General features: G+C 32.7%; 1 protein-coding gene across 1 annotated transcript in view; it reads right to left on the bottom strand.

The window, feature by feature from the left end:
- Positions 1–393: 393 nt before the first annotated feature.
- Positions 394–13,575, bottom strand: part of NCAM2 (neural cell adhesion molecule 2) — a 590,430-nt gene continuing 577,248 nt past the window's right edge. The window contains exons 17-18 of the mRNA XM_004711304.2: positions 5,184–5,303; positions 394–3,493 (exon numbers count right to left, since the gene is read on the bottom strand). Coding sequence (XP_004711361.1) covers positions 3,385–3,493; positions 5,184–5,303 — 229 coding nt within the window. The 3' untranslated portion in view covers positions 394–3,384. The remainder of the gene's footprint in view (positions 3,494–5,183; positions 5,304–13,575) is intronic.

The following is a 13,575-nucleotide window of genomic DNA, read 5'->3' as shown; positions in this document are numbered from 1 at the left end:
CTACAATGCATTTATTGTCTAAAACAACAATATAAAACAAATTAAGTGTATCTCCTGTGAGTATCCAATGAAAAATTTCGTCACAAGTGAAAATAAATTACATAGCATAACTTGCCATATTTAGATTTAAATATCTGGCAATGTAACAAATTTAGTTTATTCACTGAAAGAAAATAAAATGCATCCTTCAAATGTCACAAATATGAGCAATGCAATGTAAAGATAATGGTGTGCATATGTTTTGCCTTATTTTATTTAACAAAGCAGTGCCATGCTAATTCAAAGACACAAATGCATCTTAATTAAAATAAGCATAAAATAAAATTATAATTTTAAATTTACAATGAATTTTCTCAATGAAATAAATACTTTGATTAACATACCCTTCTAGTTATATAAATATTCAGCTCAAAAATTTAAAGTTGCCTAGATTAAATATCCTTTTAAAAGAAGGTTTCTAGAGTTGTTAATATTAAAGAAAATATAAAATTAATGAATATTACATTAATGTTAGACATTAATCACAATTGGATAACAGATGTCTCATTCAATAATAATAATAAATACATCTTTAGAAATAACAATATTTCATTAAATTGCTTTGTAAATGGTAGCAAAAGGGTAACAAATAAATTTGTGTCAGTTTTATTTTAAAAGAATATTTCCCTTAAAATGCTTATATTCTTTTCCCCTTTATATGTTATTTAATATAGATTGTCATTGCCTAATTGCACAAAACCTATCATGAAATACCAACATTTTCAGTAACATATTGGTTTGTTGGTTAAAATTAGTGTAGATTTCAGCTTATTTGGACAGTCAACTCTTTTGATATTTTATACTAACACTTAAGATAATTCTGAAACAATAAAATTAATAGTTATACAGTTAGATGGAGCTGTTTAATCTAGAATAAAAATGAAAGTAAGAAATTATAACTTCAGTTGTACTCCTATTTTACAGTTGACAACACCCATCTCTTAGGGATTGCTACAAATAGAGTAATTTGGAGCATTCCATTGAAATGTTAAAATAAAAATCACAGTTTTGCCTAAAATGGCATAGATTCCAAGGACAAGAAGTGAAGGACCATTTGCACAATAGAAACAGTGCACTTGAAACACTAACTGTAATTAGCTTGAGTTTATCTCTTTATCTCACATAATTACCTGACATGCATGGCAAGAAATTTAATCAAATGATTTGGTCTACATGGACAATCTAAAGAAATGAGGAAAACAGAAGTATTCAAATAGAAGAAACACAAAAATATTTTGTGTTATTGTTTAATTCTGTTCTCGAATATAACAAATATAACAATAGGAAACATCCTAAATCTCTTTCCAGCTTTTCTAAGTCTTTCTTCATCATTATTTCTGAACAATCTCTTCTTAATGTTAACACTATGTCAATAAGAACATAATGTTAATTGCCGTTACTTCATAGACACTGAACCCATTTGCACTTTGCACGAATTCAAATGTTTTGCCTAGTTTTAGCTAAATAAAGTGAACGAATAAAATAAAGCAAAACAGATGATCAAACATAACCTAAATAACAACAGTCGAGTACTGAAGAAACCAGTTAGTCAACTTTGTCAAAGTGATTGAACAGGTGTATCTGTTTAGACTCAACTCAAACTTGTAGGTAGGCACAGAAATTCTTCTCTTTTTCTTCAGAATACCTCAGCAAGGTTAGCATGAGTGATGCCTTACTTGTAGCAAGGACATGGGATATTTAGTGCCTCAATATGCAGATGCTCATATACTGTCTTGCTGATAGCCAAAAAAAAGTGAAGAATGATGTATAATAAACTGTCTTTCCTTGGCTGACAATTCAAGCACTTTGTAAATAAAAGTGGTTTAGTGGCATTAATATTAGATTTAATAGTTATTATATTATCTCTATAGAGAGATACCCAAAGCAGCTAGTTCTGCACTGCTAAACATTTCTCCAATATTCTACTGGAACAAATCGTCTTGCCGGTGAATATTTGAATGAATCCCATCTGAAACACTAAAGGTTATCAATGCTGAAGGGACGACAGGATTTTGATTCTCCGGGGAGAAAATAATCTAAAACTTGCTCCCAATTAGCATGTATATTTATAATCAGAAATATATATTTTAACTTAATAGAAATCAAAATCACATCTCAGTCTTTTGCCTCAGGGAGCTTGCATAGCTTGGAAGTTAATATGTATTTTACTCTGGATTAGTTTCCAACAAGTGATATTAGAAAGTTTACATTGAATAAATAAAGAATTTCTTTAACCAAAATTAATTATCAAAATTTTAAAAATGACTCCAACTACAACATCCAGAATAAACATATATAGTGGGAAGTCAATTGTTTGTCATTGACATGCTAAACATGTATAAACATTAAAGAGTTTTATTTAATTTTAGCCAATTAAATTTGATGGTTGATTTAAACCACAAAGAATATGTGTTTCGAACAAATATTGTCTAAAACTATAGGATTAAAAAATGTATATAAGGCTATGATATTAATTGTTTGAACAGTAGAGACTTGTTTGAAAATGAAAAGGTAATGACATACTTATAAATATATAAAGACATTGATATTGTTCCCGTTTCAATTTATTTTATTTGAAGCTGAGGGCAGAAATCAATATTATTTTCATTCGCAATATATTTAATATTTGCGTAATCCATTTGGAATGAATATGGCATATATAAAGACACAGAATTTTAGGGGCCATTCTAATCCGGTTTCACACACAACTAATATTCTTTTAAATGGGTAACAACTTTGATCTGGCACTTCACACTATCAAAAATCAACATGGAAATAACACTATAAACATGGAAATCTGGCCCTTTTGAAACCCTGGGTTTCCTTAACATATGTTGATAAAAGTACTACTTTTATTAAGTGCTTCATCCTAAACCGAAAAGCCACTTTAGTGATCTAATTGCCCAAAATAAGACTCAGCAACATGCAGGGCTTTCCTATCCATTTATCTCCCAAAGCTTTTCTTATTGTTGTTGCTGCTATTTTGTTTTGTTATGTTATTCCTCTTTGTGCTAAAGTGGCTATGGTATGAATACAGTTCTTAGGAAATAAAGCACTCTATCATATAATAAATTGTAGATCTATCACTTCATCCAATTGGTACCCAAGTGTTGGTGCCAGTCAGATATCTGTATTAAAATTCTTAATAAAATAAACAACAACAACAACAACAAAAGGAAAAGAATCATGGACAGAATTATTTGATTATATGTGTATGTGTACAAGCTATTCCAAGCTAAAAGTTTCCCAAGAAATTAAGGTCAATGGAATAGTTTTGGTCATAAGGGTCACTGTAATCCATCTACTCTTTGCCGGGATGTTCAAGCTGCTGCAATCTGTAGTTAGTTAAGCTTTGCTGTCATCTTCTTTTGATTGTATATCATTGGCAACTTTAATTTCTATAGTTTCTGGATTCAACACCTCTTTCCCATTTTCTTCTTTTAAAGGCAATTTTCTAAAAAGAAATAAAAAATTAATAATATACTTAATTTGTTAAGGTTAAGCAAAATCTTCTAATGTTTAAATTATTGTTTTGTAGAAAGAAATATGCTATATGTCTTGTGCATTTAGAGTTAATAAAATTACATGTAACAAATTTGGCTAAAGCAATATCAAGTTGCTAAAAAAAGTTCAAAAAAGTAAACAATTATAAAAGATGGAGACAATTCAGAATGACAAGTGGAATCATATCTCCATAGATTTAGTAATGCTAAATCTTTCATTACCAGATGACAAATTTAAAAATCACTGTTGAACATTTTCTTCTTGTATTCATTGTTATGAGCTCCCAATCCAGCCTCCCCTCCCCTCCCACTCACCTCCCCTGCCATGATTCAAGGTAATTATTAATCTAGTTACTGTCTCTATATATCAACCTATCTTAGATTTCATTCACAGAAAATCATACAAAACAAAACAAAAAGGAAGAAAACAAACAAAAGACAACAATAATAAGACAGAACATTTTTTAAAAAACAGAAAAAACTAATAATTGAAACATTTAAATGGGGTCCAAGAGGAGATCAAAAGATAAATTATTAGCTTTTAACTTAACTGCATCTGCAATAATTAACTTTACAATGCTCTTTGTTTAATAGTAAGGGACTCACTTGAAGCTTAATCCATGTGGGGACCCTGCAACTGGATTTTGTCAACCACACCCAAACCAAATACTGCCATCAAATTAATCCTAATGACCTCCTGTGGGTTTCTGAGAATGTAACTTTTGAAAGGTGTACAAGGCTCAGTCTTTCTCCAGAGGAGCTGTTGGTGGTTTGGAACAGCTGACCATGTGGTTCTCAGCCCATTGGGTAACCACTATAACATCAGGGCATAGGCTTCATCAAAGTAGGAATTCACAATTTAAACTGTGATACCATTGCCGCCTTCAGATTTGGATTTTATTATTTATAATCTTTAGATTACACAGGCTGGTGTATTTCTTCCACACGGATTAATCTTTGACTTCATTATTCCTTCATTTTCCTTTGCTACTCTACATTTTTTTCTGTTTTAAATACTTTTATTGGTGGCTCTTACATCTCTTATCACAATCCATGCATTCATCCAGTGTGTCAAGAACATTTGCACATGTCACCATAATCATTTTCAAAGCATTCTCTTCCCACTTGAGCCCCTGATATCACCTACTCCTTCTTCCCTCTTTCTCCCCCACCGACCCTCCTTCATGAACCCTTGATAAGATATAGATTATTATTTCCATATCTTACATCATCCTCTGTCACCCCTCACCCATTTTTCCGTTATTCGTCCCCGTTATAGGTTCTAATGCTACGCTACTTTTAAGAGCAAGTTTCTGAATCTTTTATAATATCCACTCTAATCTTTTCTTTCATTCCTGTCTTTATAATCACTTTTTGAGAACATCATCTTCTTTAAAATTTTTGAGGAGCACTTATTTCTGTAATCTATCTCTGTCTTATTGATATTTATGAATAAAGTTACAAACATATCTTTTCACACTGAATTTTTACGTTACATTAATACAATATTCTCATGTTAGATGTCTCAAAAGGAACTGGGTTTTAAGTATTATTATGTATTTCATTAAAATAAATATTTTTACAAAGTATAATGGGTTACCAACTTTGATTATTATCCAAAAATAATGTGAAGCTACATACTCAGGTTCTGTTAGTGGTGTAGTTTCATTTGGCTCATTCACTGGGCTCCCGTCTTCATGATTAGTAATTCTTTCATCCTCTGTTCGCATCTCGACTATTGGTTCTTTTGATCCATCTTTCCTAGAAGAAAAGACCAAACCAATCTTGCTTCTGTATTGTAAAAAGGAATGCACTATGGAATATGGAATAAAATCTCCAGTTCATTTCTATTCCACCTCAAGAAAATTAGCATAGGATTAGACTACATCAGGAATTATATTTTATTTAAAGTTAACACACCATAAACCAAAAATGTATGTATAAAAATTACACTTTTTATATATTTGTTTCCCATATTGAAATTATCTTCCCTTTTTAATCAAGAAACTAGCATATTAAATTTTATCTTCAGTTCCCTTTGGAATATATACATACATTATTTTGTTAGAAAAGTAACCAAAATATTTTTTAAAGACCATATATTTTAAAATATATAAGTAAATATTTTATTTGAAAAGACACAATATTGTTTCCATTATAATTATGAAACATTATATATAAAATGCTACTGTATTAAAATATCTATATAAATGTATATAAAATGTTTTAGCTATGCTTTGATAATTTCCATTAACATATTAACATTTTTAGATAAAATAATTTCTATAAAAACACAAGTTAACATATATGCATAGTATTTTCATTTATAAATTAATATACTAATATATTAAGGCATGATTACAATATTTCATTTGTTTTTTATAAGGTCACCATGTGCCAGAACAAGAGTAAAGTAAGCATGATTATTGCACTTTCATACTTGAAAAAAGGGGGACACCTGTTCGCCTTTTTTTTTTTTTTTTTGGTAAGGAACTGTTAAAATCCACCAGAGGTTACATATGAAGAAAGTATGTATTTCTGTTAAAAATCTATAAACATGTCCATGTACGTATACTAGAAAGCATTTGGTGATGATGAAAGGTAAAGGGAAATTGAGCAGATGAGAATGGTACATTCCTAGTGTTCTTTAGAAATTAAGTTGGGGAGGTGGAAGAAGATAGGGACAGTTGTCTTCAACTACTCAGAGATCTTATAGAACGCCTTATAAAACTTTTTCACAGCAATATAGTAAATCCCGCCTGTTTTTGACGTGCCTTTCCATCTCCAGAGGCAAAAGAGGAATAAAGAAATGCTTATATGAAGTTTTACCGTGGACTTATTTTTGAATTTAATATAATAAAAAATGAGAGTGATTGCAGAGTGGAGACTCAAAGCCCATCTGTAGGCAACTGGACGCCCTTTTATAGAAGGGTCGTGGAGAGGAGATGAGCCAGTCAGGGTGCAGGGTAGCAACAATGAAACATACAACTTTCCTCTAGTTCTTAAATGCCACCCACTCACTATCATGATCCCAATTCTACCTTACAAATTCGACTAGACCAGAGGATGTACACTGGAACAGACAGGAACTGGAACACAGGGAATCCAGGACAGATGATCCCTTCAGGAGTGGGTGGAGGGAAGGTGGAGTAGAAAGGGAGAACTGATTACAAGAATCTACATATAACCTCCTCCCTTAGGCATGGACAACAGAAAAGTGGGTGAAGGGAGACGCCGGAAAGTGTAAGATATGACAAAACAATAATAATTTATAAATTATCAAGGGTTTATGAGACAGGGGTAAAGGGGAGGGAGGAGGAAAATGAGATGATATCAAGGGCTCAAGTAGAAAGCAAATGTTTTGAGAATGATGATGGCAACAAATGTACAAATGTGCTTGACACAATGGATGGATGTATGGATTGTGACAAGAGCTGTAGGAGCCCCCAGTAAAATGATTGATTGTTTTAAAAATGATTGATAAATTGAAGTCAAAATATCCTAGTAATAAAATATTTGTAGAAAGGTTCTACTAGCTGGGAATTTTTTCTCCTAATGGTGAATGAAATTTTAAGGTAAATCTTTCTCCTACTTCAGCATATCCAACAAATGGATTATTTTTGGTATGAAAGGGGATAATGAAAACAACAACAAATTGCTTCTAATCCAAAAGAAAATATATTGGAGTGATGTTTCCTTGCTATAAAATACTATGCTGACACCAGGGGCTTAAGTGGAGAGCAAATGTTATGAGACTGACGAAGGTAACGAACGCACAAATGTGCTTTATACAATTGATGTATGTACGGATTGTGATAAGAGTTGTATGAGCCCCCAATAAAATGATTAAAAACAAAAACAAAACAAAAAAAATACTATGCTATATTGATTCATTCCTAATAACAAACAGATCTTTTTTATTATTAGACAAAGAATGCTACAAATTAATGCTATATTTCTTATATCATGAAGGAGAACATGGTTCAGGAGTATTGAGAGGTTGTGTTATATAAATATTTATCCATCAAAGAAAAAATCATGTCAATGCAAAAGAGCCAAGAAAAACAATGTTTTATTTAAAGTTACTCATCCTTGAAATGAGTTCTTAAAAAGTATGTAAACTAGAAGTGTGAAGAAAACAAACAAATAAAAACCAGTGGCCCATATATTTAATAGACCCTAGAAATGCTGAGACACAAATAAATAATAAAAATAACAAGAATGATAAAAAGAATTTGGTCGAACTGCGTTAGTATACTTTCACCATACTTATTCTATCTGTATGCTGGACACATAAAATCTGCACCATAGAAAGAAAAATGCCATATCGTCTTGGAAGAAAAGTCATGAACAAGGTGAGATATACAGATAATACAAGCGTGCCTGATGAAAGTGAAGACGTCTTGATGCCCTTATTGATGAAGATCAAATAATACAGCCTGATGTATAGATTAAAATTCAATGTAAAGAAAACAAAAATCCACACAACTGGACCACTAGCAATAAATAGAGGAAAACTGACATTATCATGTATTTCATTTTATGTGGAGATATATACACTTATGGAAGCAGCAGTCAAAATATCAAATGATGTATTTCATTGGGCAAGTCTACTACAAAAGACCACTTTAAAGTGCTAACACTCAACGGCTGTCACACAGAGAACTAAGATGCATGTATCCCAAGGCATGGTATTCTCACACACACGTGAAAATTGGACAATAATAAAGGAAGACTTCAGAAGAAATTCTGAATTTGAATTATTGTGTTGGCGAAGAATATGTTAAAGTACCACAAACTGCCAGGAACAAAATTTAAATCTGTTTAGGAAAAAGTATAGCCAGAATGCTCCTTACAAATGAGGATGGAAGGACCTCATCTCGCATACCGAGGACAGGTTATCATGAGACCCTAGTCCTGAGAAAAGGCCAGCGTACTTGGTCAAGTGGGGGGTCAGCGAAAAAGAAAAGGACTCTTCATGTTCTAGACTGACACAATAACTATAACAATGGATTCAACCATAACACTGTGTGGATGTGGCTCTGTTTTTTCTGTTGTATACAGTGTCTCCGAGTCAGAATATATTCAGTAGGACCTAACAGCAGTGCAAATGTTGGATGTGAGTATATATTATTCTTTTTTAATTATAGACTAAATTTTAAATATATTTGGAAACACAGAGATCAGCATGTTAATAACATTTATCCATATGAAGGTTAATGGCATCAGAAATAAGAGAGATGATTTTTGCTTTCTATGTTCTTTAATAATCTGAGTTTTTAAATCAATATAGTATATGTATGCGCATTAAATGAAACCAAACTCACTGTCATCGAGTTGACGCTGGCTCACAGAGACACTACAGAATGTGGTAGAACTACCCCTGTGAGTTTCAGAGACTGTCACTCTTCAAGGGAGTAGAAATCCCTTTCTTTCTCACATGGAGTGGCTGATGGCTTTGAACTGCTGACCATCCAGATTGCAGCCCAACTCATAATCATTACACTACCAGAGCTCAGTATATACATTGGTTTACACTTTTTGTACCTATGTCCTAAAAGAAATAGCAACAACTGTTAAGCTGTAATTATAGGGTTAACACCTCAAAGGATATAAATGTCTAACTGCACTCTGCCCTTTTCAGATACCACCTGGTGTATCATGATCATTGCTAGGTTATATTATTCAATAACAAGTAAAATGGACTATCAGTATACATTGGTTTTAAGCAAATAACTCATTACCTGGATATTATCAGCCCTAAATATATACAAATAAACCCTTAAACAACTAGGGATCTTGAAATATAAAAACATATGTCTTTAAAGAACAACTTCTATATTGACTTTACTTTATCTCATAAAGCATAATAAGATGTAGAAGTCGTTTTGACTAAAATAGAATGTTAATGAGATGTTTAAGAGTTTTTGATTAAAAGAGAATGGAGGAAATAAAAGCTCCCAGGCAAATATAAAACAAAAGATTTAAATCTTGAAAATACTATGCTCCATATATTTCCTTTGATTGGAAGTAAGTAAAATAATTTCCTATTCTCTTTATAATTTAAAGTGTCTTTTATGCTAGTGTTTTATGATTTCTGAGATTGAAGTTAAGACTACTCTATATAAGTAAAATTAAAAATCATATATTATTGCAATGTTTGAATTAAAACAGCTGCTGAACACTACTGCCAAATGTTCAGTAAAGCTTTTGAAAGAAATGGGAATTGAGCTATCATCCACTAATACCCCATTCACCTTGTGTTGCTATTATTCAGATATGAGATTTGATTTTCATAAATTATAGAAGAGTTGAAAGAATGAATCAAATGTGATTCATTCCAATTAGATTCTCTCATTAACTAATTATATTTGAATTATAGCTTCTTCTGTATTATTTGTAGCATTCTATGTGCCTTGTGTGCTTCAGGATTTATGACAATTTGCTAAAGTATTGAGATCTATCTTTAAATACTGATAACTTCGACTAATAATCTAATACAATTAACTCACTCACTGCATTTTGTCAAATATCCCTCATGTGGTTTTCCCTGAAGCAGGAGGGCTGTAGGTGCTGATATCCCTATTTCCACTAAGACATAAACCTGATTTACCAACATTCTTTTTTTCACGCTTTTTATTTTATAACCTTCTTCACATGTTGTCCTTCATTCAAAAATGATGGCCCGTGTGTAAGAGGACTTCATAAAGTTTGTGCAAAGTTTCATCATTTTGAATTCCATTATTCATGAACTTTCTGAAGCCTGTTCATATAATTATAATGGTAGTTACACTAATTTTGTCATCAAGAAAATAAGTTCCTGAGACCACAGTCCTGTTGGGAAAGAAAAAAAAATGATGGTGCCAACTGCCGACATTAATCACTCTGAAAAGGATCTCAGCAGAAGATCATGGATAGGGTGGGATAAAACGTGAAAAATAATTAACAAATCAAAAAGAGAACAACTTTGTTTGTTGGATAGGGACAACTGAAGCCCCCAAGTTTATGACCTGAGATGACTCTTCTGGTCTAAAACGAAACTCACCACATAAAGACAGCTTTTACATAAGAACAGTTAAAAGGATTGAGAAAGAAGGGAAAACGGAAGCTGTAAACACAAGGAGAAAGTGAGATGCGTGGCAATACATAAAAGGGACTTTAATGGGTGATTTAAAATAAAGTATATAAAATGCTGAATTATGAAAATGAAATACCAAACTGATAAGCTACTCTGTAAATCTTCATCCAACTCATAGTTTTTAAGTATTATGCAGAATACAATCAAAGCAATCCATCTTTTTTCGCAGCGTAATTCAGCAACTACTGACCTGATATTTCATTCATATTTCCTCAATTATTGGATAATATCATATTTCCTTTTATGACGGTCTTTTCACATTCTATTCCTTCAGCTGGAGTGTCACTTTCCGTACTACTCCCAGCAGACAAGTAATTCACAACAATGGCTACTCATTCTGTATCACTGATTTCTCAAATAAAAACATTAGTAGGCAAATTATTCACATTATTACATAGTATGTAGCAATTATCACGTAGTGATTTTCTATTTGTGGGTTTTTCTTTTTACTAAAATATGTTTCACAGAGTAAATGTTCATTGCAAAAACTGATTTTACTTTTGTTCACAATTATATATCCATACGATAGTGTTTGGCACATAAAGATTTCAAAACATATTTATTGTTTAAAATAAATAAATGGATACACAAAAGAAAAAGAATTGTTTAAAAATAAGGTACATTTTCAGTTTTATATTTTAATGTAAGACAATCAGAAAAAAATTAATTATATCTTGATACATTCTAAGCAACAATGAGATATTTTAGGACTGAATATTGAATTAATTCTATGGAAAACCGATATTAATTTCTGAGCGCACAGCCAATGTGGTTTCTTACAAATGCTCTTCAGGTGTAATAAATGTGTTTTGTAATAAGTTAACATAATATAATACATTGTTATAATATAAAATTTGTAATTACATAAGATTTGTGAACATATTTAGAAGCTTATGCTATATTAATCCAATTTTTAAAATGTTGATTAATCATGAAACTTTATTTTTATCTGGTTGGGCTATTGGTGTATATATATGTATATATATTCATTTTATTGGGAGCTCAAGCAATGTTTATCACAACCCATACATACATCTATTATGTAAGTATACATGTACTTTGTTGTTTTTAAGAGGTTTCAAATCAGCTCCACCTCATAGCAGCTGTACATACAATAGAATGAAACTTTGCATAGATAGATTTGATTCAGTTTAGTTAATTTTTTGGCTACTCTGTCAATCCATCTTGTTAAGGGTTTCCCCGGACTCACCTTTTTTTTTTTTTTTTAACCTTTTGGCTGACTCTCTAACTTACCAAGCATGATATCCTTCTTCAGGAATTGGTCACTCTTAATATATCCAAAGTGAGATGAAATATTGCCATTCTTGCTTTTAGTGAGTATTTTGGGTATAAGAATTATTAGATTTATTTCTTCTTCTGGTAGGCCTTTGTAGACATTCTTCTACACCATGATACAAATTGGTCAATTCTTCTGTCTTTCTTATGCAGTTCTCATAGGCATCAAAAATCTCCCTGCCACCAAATGGATTTCAATTCATAGTAACTCTACAGGTCAGTCCAGAACAGCCCAGGTGGGTTTCTCAACTCGTAGATTTTTACTGGCGTAGAAGGCATGATCTTTCTTCCTAGAGGTGAATGGAGGATTTGAACTGCAGTCCTTGAGGTTACTAGAACAATAACCACTAAGCCACTGTTGAGTTGAGTTGGTTTTGTCCCAGAGCAACCTTTTGCACAGCACAACAAAATACTGCTCACTCTGCACTATCATAACAGTTTTTATATCCTGTAACCGTATGGTGTAGCCGCTGTGTCAATCCTTCTCAATGAGAGCCTTCCTCTTTTTCGCTTCCCCTCCACTTTAGCAAGCATGATGCCTTCTCCAGGGATGGGCTTCTTCTTACATGTCTAAACTCACCACATAAAGACAGCTTTTACATAATGACAAAGGTAAAAGGATTGGGGAAGAAGGAAAAATGGAAAGCAGTCTTCCATCTTTGTATCTAAGGAGCACTCTGACTTTACTTCTTCCAAGACAGATGCATTTGTCTAGTTAGCAGATCCAAGACCACAATTAAAATGCATCGATTCTCCTTTGGTCTTCCATAGTCAATGGTCAACTTACACGTACATATGAGGTAACTGAGTATATCATGACTAAAGTCAGGCACACCTTATTCTTCAAAGAAATATTCTTGATTTTCATTACTCTAAAGAGGTCTTGTGTGGCAAATCTACCCAATGCGATGAGTCTTATAATCTCTCTTCCCCCCCCCCCCCCATGATTAAAGGTTTATTAAGGAATTTAACATGCCATGCCAATGAGAAATGCTCAGGGCAGTTGTTTGTCAGGATGTTACAAAGTTTGAGGTCTGAGAATAAATGCCCATAGCGGCATTCCACTTTGCTATATGTCTCACCCAGGAAGCATTGAATTCCATGGGTCAACAAACGTGATTCACCTCCTGCACAATAGCACTCATCTGAACTTGATCTGTGTGAAGTCCATCACAGAATTCCATACTCTGGTTCCTAGTCCTGTTGTTGTCCTCTAAGAGTACAGGTATCATCTGAACTCAGGAGGTTCACTGTATAGAAATCTTGGGTCCAGAGGATGTGCTCCACTCCTGGCTCTTGTGGTAATAAGATCCCTCCTCCTGCTTCTGAGAGAGTTCATGCTGTATACAGCAGGATTTGACTCCGGGGAATCATGTCCACAATTACTCATCGTTGAACCCTATCAGCATCTTCCTTGACCTTCTTACCAGATCCATGCAAGGAAAGGTTATTTCATGGGAGACTTGGACTAGAAGAGCCGTATTCAATAATCCACTGCCCCTGTATCAGTCTACCAATTACAGGCATTGTCTTAGTAACAACCTGACTTTTCCCATACTTTATTTTTATCTGGTTGGAATATATATATATATATATATA

Source organism: Echinops telfairi, unplaced genomic scaffold (assembly GCF_000313985.2).
Source record: "Echinops telfairi isolate 266 unplaced genomic scaffold, ASM31398v2 ScPeMD7_7469;HRSCAF=8507_0, whole genome shotgun sequence".
Taxonomy (NCBI): domain Eukaryota; kingdom Metazoa; phylum Chordata; class Mammalia; order Afrosoricida; family Tenrecidae; genus Echinops; species Echinops telfairi.
This window is presented reverse-complemented; position numbering and strand designations above follow the sequence as displayed.